We start from the raw sequence: 7629 nt of genomic DNA on the forward strand, positions 1-7629 counted from the left end.
CGCTCCCGTTTCTTTTTTAGCGATTGCGTGGTTCCTGCCCTCAGCATTTGAACCTGCTCCTCGCTACGTACGAGGGAGCAGGCGCGAAAAAAAAAACTGAAAAAGACATGCCTGTCGTGTCTTCCTTTGTAGCGGCGGTGCTACTGGGCGGCGCGCCAATTCTAGTGGATACGGTGTCTGTGGAGAGCCGCGCTCACGAGGGAACAAACGGCAACACTTTGTCTTCTCCACAGCAGGACTACCCAGATTCCGTCGCGTCAGCCTCGAAAAGCACAGTGCTGTCGTCCGGCAGCTCTGCAGCGGGTAGCAGTGACGCTACACGGCCTGCCCACTCGTGGTGGCAGGACCTGTGTGGTAGCCGTGCATACAGTCGCTGCTTTCTCACGTACGCCGCGCCCGTTGTTTGCGTCGGGCTTCTTCTTTTGGCAGTAGGCTCGTGGTGTCTCACACGGTGGTGGCGCTGCTGCACGCGTTGGCTGAACAGGTGGCGACACTTTGTCGATGATGCGTCAGACGCGGAAAACTACAGTGCAGTAAGATCTGGAGATGCAATGGTGTCTCGCCGTGGGCTTCTCTCAGGCCACCGGCTCGACTCGCAGGACGTTCCGGACGATGAGAGGGCAATGCACCGTGCGGCAGAAAGCGGCCGCGCTCTTGATACTTCCTTTCACGCTAACATCTGGATCGTGCAGGGAGCGCGCTTGTGTGGAGTGAGGCAGCAGGCACCAGTCGGACTCCTTTATATGTCGACTAAGCCAACAGACTCAACTGGCGAGCGAAGGCGCCCGGACTCGATTGCAGTGGACGCTGGCGAAGGGGCGACGGACAATACAAGAGATTCCCGGAATCTATCACGAGATGCTGATCGCACGCCGTCGGCCTCGCCACGCGCTTCCGCTTCGCTGTCGCACATGCAGGAAGTGTTGTGCCGCGCTACCGCTATCACCGACTCCTCCGACACCGGCGATGACCGCGGCGGTCACAGAGGTGTGAGCAGTTGTGAAAGCAGCACGCGCGATCGGCGCTGCTCTTGCGAGAGCGACCGCGGCGGTGAAGCGCACGCGGAAGTCGAGCGTCCCGCTCTCCGTGGCGCCGCGGCGGACGAATGCCGGTCTCCCCTCCACATCAGAGGCGACGTACTGACACACCTCATCCACTTCAACAGCTCTTTTGACGCCGATGACCAACTGCTTACCAGTGATTGCGAGAACAATGCCGGTGACAGTCAGCAGCCCCGCGGCGGCCTCGCTGCCATCACTCGCTCGACAGCGTCTGATGCGAGCGGTGAGTCGTCGTCGCACACGCCTCCGCCACCGGCGCATTTGTCCGAGTTATCGCGTCGCAGCTCAGCATCGTGTTTGTGTGTGTTTGGCGCGGATGCCTTCCACGACACTCTCTGTGCGCGCGTCGCACTCCCGCACGTTGCCACCGCTATCTTCGACGCTGGAATGACACATCGCACCGACCGGAGCATCGCTGACGATCTTTTTGGCAGAGGCTGCTTCCCGCCTACGCAGCCTTCTAGCGAAGCCCTCTGCACCACGGTGGGGTCGTACATTAGCGAGGTGGAGTATTTAGCGCCGCCGTCTGAGCACGAAAGCACGGCTGCGCCATCCCCTGTGCCTAACGCGGCCTTGCATATGCCTGTCACTAGCCCGACAAAGACGGTGCTACCAGCCACGGACGCGCTCAGTGACAGGCTCGACATGGTGGAGGAGAAGTCGGTGGAGGAGGGGACGGACGGCGCGGCTCTTAGCCGGAGCTGCGTGCCTACCCCACAGCTGCGGCACTTGCCGGCCGCTAAACCGCCGATGTCACTGAGAAAACGCAGGTCAGAGAGGTACTGTGAGCCATGGCAGCCAGTCCTTGTTCCTTATAAGACACCTCCTCTCGCCGCGGCGGCTGTTGTGACGACCCTTTCAATGTTGTCGCCGCCGAGCTCATCATTGCGCAATCGTGTTCAACGAATCCCCGGCACCAACGCACTCGAGGACGATCTCGACGACCTGATGCTTGCCGACGAGGTGGACAGCGCTCAGAGCAACACGGCCAGCAACGGCTCTTGCGTCTTCAGTGGATCGAGCTTGATCACATCTCGTGCCCTCACGCCGACTGCGGAGTCTGAACAAGAGATGGCGGACACACCACTGGTGAGGACAGTGGCACACTGTAGCGACGCTAACGTCTCCTTGGACCTCGAGCCCAAGACGCCGCTCGTGACCGTCAACAACCCTCAACCACCAGCATCGCCCCCTATTGCCGTGTACCCTCGTACGGCCGGTGCTGCTCAAACGCTTCTGGGCAAAAACGACGAGGGCTCTCATGCGCAGTTTGCTTGTTCGCCACATGTCGACGTTCCACGGCCAGCACTGAATCTTTCTGCCGAGGAGCGGACGCTGCTGCTGAAGAGCAAGAAATGGTTGTTTCCGCTTATTGACGGTACGGACGAAATCGAGTAGGTATTCAAGAAAAGGCATGTCCATGCTGCCCACGTGAGGTGCTCTAGGAAGACGATGATGAAGGACCGGACTGCATGTGAGAAGCCAGCGCGCTACTCTGTGTGCGCCTCTGGGCTTTCATTATCTATTTTTTTTTTCTGGTTCTCTCTCTGTGTCTGTGCGTCGTCGAGCGTTGGAGTGAGATGCTCTAGTTGACCGCCTCGCTCTACCGGCGCGAGGCGACGTGTAGGTGCTTTTCTCTCTATTCTCGCGTTGTCTGCATGGTTCGCGCGAGCATCTGTTTTTTTTTTTCTGCCTTTTTCTTCTGTTATTTCCTTCATTGCTGTATTGAGATGTCTCTTCGTTATTTCCACCTTTCTTTGTTCGTGCTCTCCTCGCCGCAGCCTCCCTCTCTCCACCTCACTCTTTCAACCTCATCCTCACCCCTTCTTTGCTCTCTTTGTTTTTTTTTTCTGGTTGGTTGTTTCGTGACTGCTAGGGTTGAGGGATTGCTGTTGTTTTCTTTTGCGCCAGGTCGAAGGAACAACGCGGGACCTTGCGTGAGTCTTCTGGGATGCGTTGGTGTTCGATACCTTTTTTTTTTCTCTTGTGTTTCCTTTGTTGGGGGGGGGGGAGGGGGCGGGGCTGCGGCCTGTGTGTGTGTGTGTGCTTATGCCTGCTTTGTGTGTGTCGTATTGGTCAGTGCTGGCGCTTTGCCTGTGATGTGGGCGATGTTGTTGTTTGCTCCAGGTAATCGCTCTTTTTCTTAGCTTGAGTCTCCTCTCCTTTGCGTGCCTCGCTTTCTTTCTCTCTCTTTCTGTGCGCGCGCGGATGCGTGTGTGGTGTTTCTTCTTGTCTTTTGGTTCTTGTTCGCCCTCCTTCCCTTTTTTTTTTCACTCATCGCCTCGGACTCTTGTCCTCGTGTTCGAAGCATGTGCGGCTTGTCGCCTTCGTTGGTCATCTGTGTCACATTATCGTTTTTTTTTTTGACATCCTTTCCGGATCCTCTCGCTCTTCTGCGAGGGAGGAGGGGGGACAAGGGAGACGACAGAAAGGAAAAGAAAATGGAAACGGCACAATTATGAGCCAACGCGGACGTACGTCACGACGCATGTCGTAAGCGAAGCTCTCGCTACTTGATGAACAGTATCCCTTTTTTTTTCTCTATGCTTCTTTCTCTGGACGTCAAGTGCACAAAAAGCAACAACCACAGCAACGTGAAAACGAGTGGACGTCTTTGGTCGACACTGGAAGCCTGTGGTGTCGCATGCTGAATTCTGAGGAGAGGGAGAGGTGGAGGTGGAGGCAACGGACACTGACTCCGGCAGCGTTTTGCCCTGGCGTCTCACTTTTCCTTTGCTGCCTTGCCTGTGCCGCTGCTGAGCGTCATTCCTGTCCCTTCCCACCAGCCCCGGTAGGCCCAGGAAGCACGCCGTCGCGTTGTGACGCCTCGCTGATGGTAGCAGTAGCAGCCGCCTTGCGTGGCACTTCTTGCATCGTCCCGCAGACCGTGAAGGGACAACTACCGATGTGAGCTCTGTCACTCGTCGTCGTCGATGCGGCATTGCCACGGAGCGCTGCAATCGTTACAGCCTGCAACCCGACTCCCTCTGCCGGTTCCCACACCATCGTCACTTGCTCCTCTCCCTTCTCTATCCGTTTTCTATGTCGGCACCACCACTGTATCATAAACACGGGTGGCGCGCTTTGGCGTCTCTCGCGCTTCCAATAACTGCTCGCGTGGGCGGCTCGCTGCACCGCATTCCCGATATGGCTACAACTGCATACGCACGCACGCACTGTTTCGGTGGAGGCGGAAGGTCCTCTTCTCTGTCGAGTCTTTCATGAGCTACGCCTACTTTCCTTTGGGTAACCTCACGCACACAAAGAGCCCCTCTCCACACAGGACACAGCGCCACAAGCCGTACGCTGAGCGCTAGGGGACCACGGAAGCCACATACAATCAGCTGGAAGGACACTCACATCACTGTATCCTCTCGGATACTATCGCTGACTCTGTCAGCCGGGGGAAGGCCACTAGTGTCTTCATTGTACGGTCCTCCAACTCCTATCTTCGCTCACACGCGGAAGTCGTGAAGCGTGCTTCTTCCTCGCTCTTTCCGCTCTCGCGTGTTTTGCGTGGCTGAGAAGGTCGGCCTTGCTTCGTGTCCTCGGTTATTGATTACCCTCTCCGTTCACCGTCTGTTTTCTGTTGCTCTTTGGCCGATGTCGTCGTTGGCCTTTACGCTTCGTCAAACGGTGGTGCCTGTGGTGACAAGAGGCGCTAAACCACTCAACTTTCCACTTCGCCGCATCTACTGCGTCGGGCACAACTACGACAGCCACGCACGGGAGATGGGCGGCGCCATCAACCGCACGGAGCCGTTCTTTTTCTTGAAGCCGACAGACAGCATTACAACGGATCTTGGCAATCATAAGACCCCCAATGCAACCGTTAACATTCGTTACCCGCCGGTCACGGAGTGCTACCATCACGAGGTGGAGCTGGTCGTCGCACTGGGCTACCCGACTAGCAAAAAAACGATGTTCTCGGAATCCGCGCAGGGCTCCGCCGACGCCCACTATGCCAACATGAATATAGAGGAAGTGCACGACATCATCTACGCCTATGGCGTGGGGCTGGACATGACACGAAGGGATCTGCAGCTGGTGGCCAAGAGCAACGGCAAGCCCTGGGATCTTTCCAAGGGCGCCGACGGCGCCGCCGTCGTCGCCCCCCTCGTCCTTTCGGAGGACCTGAGGGAGGCGCACCCGGAGATGTTCATGACGCTCGATAAGGACGAGACGAATGTGGTGAGCTGCGGAAGTATTTTCCTCCACGTGAACCAGAATGAGCGCCAGCGAAGTGACCTCAACTGCATGGTGTCGTCGATCGCGGAACTGATTGCGCAACTGACCAAGTACGTCACACTGAAGCCCGGCGATTTGCTCTTCACCGGGACCCCATCCGGTGTGGGTGCTGTCCGTCGCGGTGATGTGATGGAGGCCGGCATCCAGGGGCTTGGTACGCTCAAGGTGAACGTTATATAGCTGAGAAGCTGGTGGTGGTGGTGGGGGGGGGCGTCGACCACAGGTTGGTATGCGTGCGTTGTGAGCCTGGATTCTACCTGCCACACCCCCTCCGTAGGTCTCTGCTGCGCGTAGTTGTGCAAGCGGTTGTCACGCTTGCCTTTTTATCTTCTTGCTGCGCCGTTGATGCGCATCATCCTCATGTGCAGTGAAGCTGCTTCTCCTTGCGGTTGTACTTTCTTGCTTTTGTGTTGTGTGTGCTCGGGTTCCATTCGTCGTCATGCTAGCGATTATTGCTTTGGCTCGCCCTCTTGGTCCTCTTTTCAACAATACGAATAGGGCTCCACCCTCCCTCACACAACCACCACCACGCAATCCGCGTTCAGTATCCCTTACTTACTCACCTGCCTCTTCAACTTTCATTGCCATTCTTATTTGCTGAGAACCACTCCTCTCTGCTCATCAGTCCTCATCTGCCACCGCCGCTTGGGTGAGAACCGCGCAACCAAGGTGGAGAGGAGTCTGTGGCGAGCAGGAGGGGTGTGTGGGTGCGTGAGAGAGACACAACGCGCGTTCACTGCTGCAGTAGTGCGGGTTTTCTGCTCAGGCGGGCGACGAGGGACTCAGGGGAGCGTGGTACTGGCCTCTTTCATCCACCGGAGTCCGTGGAAGATGACCGACGTAGTCGAAGAAGGCAAGCAGGCGCGGTGCCTCCCTCTTAGCCTCCTTCCACCAGCGCATTCTCTTAGCCCTTCCGTGCAAACTCCAGTATATGTGAGTCACCTCGGCCGTGTCGTCACAAAATCGTCTCAGGGACATGGTTCTTTTCTCCAGTTGTTTCCCTTCGGCTGTCTCAGCCTCACACTCTTGTTTTCGCGTCGTCTGCTGAAGGTTGCTGTTTCAGTGCGCATCATTGGCATTCTGATAGTTCCATCACCGTCATATTCTCACAGTATACGGAAAATAAAAAACGCCAATGATGAACCCGCGCTTCGGTAAGCTTCTGTATACGCGCACGAGGCCAGTACGCACACTTCGTCTTCGCCCTTCCCACGCACTACTCCCTTTTTGTGTGGTTTCGATTTCTCACACGGAGAGAGAGCTTTTCTGTTTGTTTCGCTTGTTTTCTTTCTCCTGCCGTCGGACCCCTCCTGTTGTTGATGTTTCTCGCTCCTCCGACGCCGTATTGATGTGAGTGTCGTCGCGCACGTGTGCGCTGCTCTTGGGCGGCCATTTCACGTCGTTCTTAAAGCCTCTTCCCCCTCCCCCCGAAAAAAAAAGTGTAACATGCCTAGCACCGCTGCCACCTTCTGACAAGACGCCGCGGCAGAAAGGGGTTGCTGTGCGAGCAACACAAAACGACGCCTTTGGATGCGAGAGAGCATGTAGGGCAGAAGGGCAGAGTATCACCGAAACCAGAAAACAAAATACCACAGAAGGCCATTGTACAATGGACGTGGAGACATTGACCGCACATGCCGTGTGGCAGTAGCTAGTGAGCAGGGATGAGTACAGCACATGATTCCAATCAACACCCACACCCACACACTAGCGATCCTCTTTGCTTGCTGCTTTCTTCGGTGACAGCTCTCCGGGACTTATGCTTTGTCTCGCACCTCAGCAGGTGCAGACGAGTCTTACACGAGGCGCAGCGTTGATGGCAAGTGCATTCGTGTATAGATATATATATGTGTGTGGGGAGGGGGGTGAATGCAGGATGAACATGCGGCGTGTGATCGAGAGATCCTGTTCACTAACCACGCTAATACTTCGAATGCTGTTCCTCACGCGTTACTTTCAACCGATCATCTTTTCTGTTTTGCTCTTTGATGCGCCGCTCATGCTTTGGCCCTCACACACGTACACGTTGACGCACCAACACAGATCCTAGCAAGGATTGACGCACGTCTCTTGTAAGTCGACTCGAAACAGGCGGATAGACGATAAGGAAAAGCGACGAAAAGACAGCGAGATACGGGAGGCAAGTCGTTCGAGGTGGACTGACACCCCAGCCTCGAACCTACCGCCACACACAATCAGCTGGCACACATAGCTGAGTTAGCGACCGAACGCATCGCGCGCGCATTCAGGCACGCGAAAAAAAAAACGAAAGCAAAGCGTGAAGCAAAAGGAGGACACACCTTTCTCAACTACATTTTGG

At 56.2% G+C, this 7629-nt stretch overlaps 2 protein-coding genes across 2 annotated transcripts; both read left to right on the forward strand.

The window, feature by feature from the left end:
* Positions 1-911: 911 nt before the first annotated feature.
* On the forward strand, positions 912-2459 carry LDBPK_352480 (hypothetical protein, conserved; the record flags this gene model as incomplete). The annotated part of the gene is made up of 1 exon (XM_003864779.1): positions 912-2459. The coding sequence occupies one exon, from the start codon at positions 912-914 to the stop codon at positions 2457-2459; it is 1548 nt and encodes a 515-aa protein (XP_003864827.1).
* A 2205-nt stretch (positions 2460-4664) lies between these two features.
* LDBPK_352490 (hypothetical protein, conserved) lies at positions 4665-5489 on the forward strand (the record flags this gene model as incomplete). The annotated part of the gene is made up of 1 exon (XM_003864780.1): positions 4665-5489. The coding sequence occupies one exon, from the start codon at positions 4665-4667 to the stop codon at positions 5487-5489; it is 825 nt and encodes a 274-aa protein (XP_003864828.1).
* Between the last annotated feature and the right edge of the window lie 2140 nt (positions 5490-7629).

This window comes from Leishmania donovani, chromosome 35, assembly GCF_000227135.1.
Source record: "Leishmania donovani BPK282A1 complete genome, chromosome 35".
In the NCBI taxonomy this organism is placed as follows: domain Eukaryota; phylum Euglenozoa; class Kinetoplastea; order Trypanosomatida; family Trypanosomatidae; genus Leishmania; species Leishmania donovani.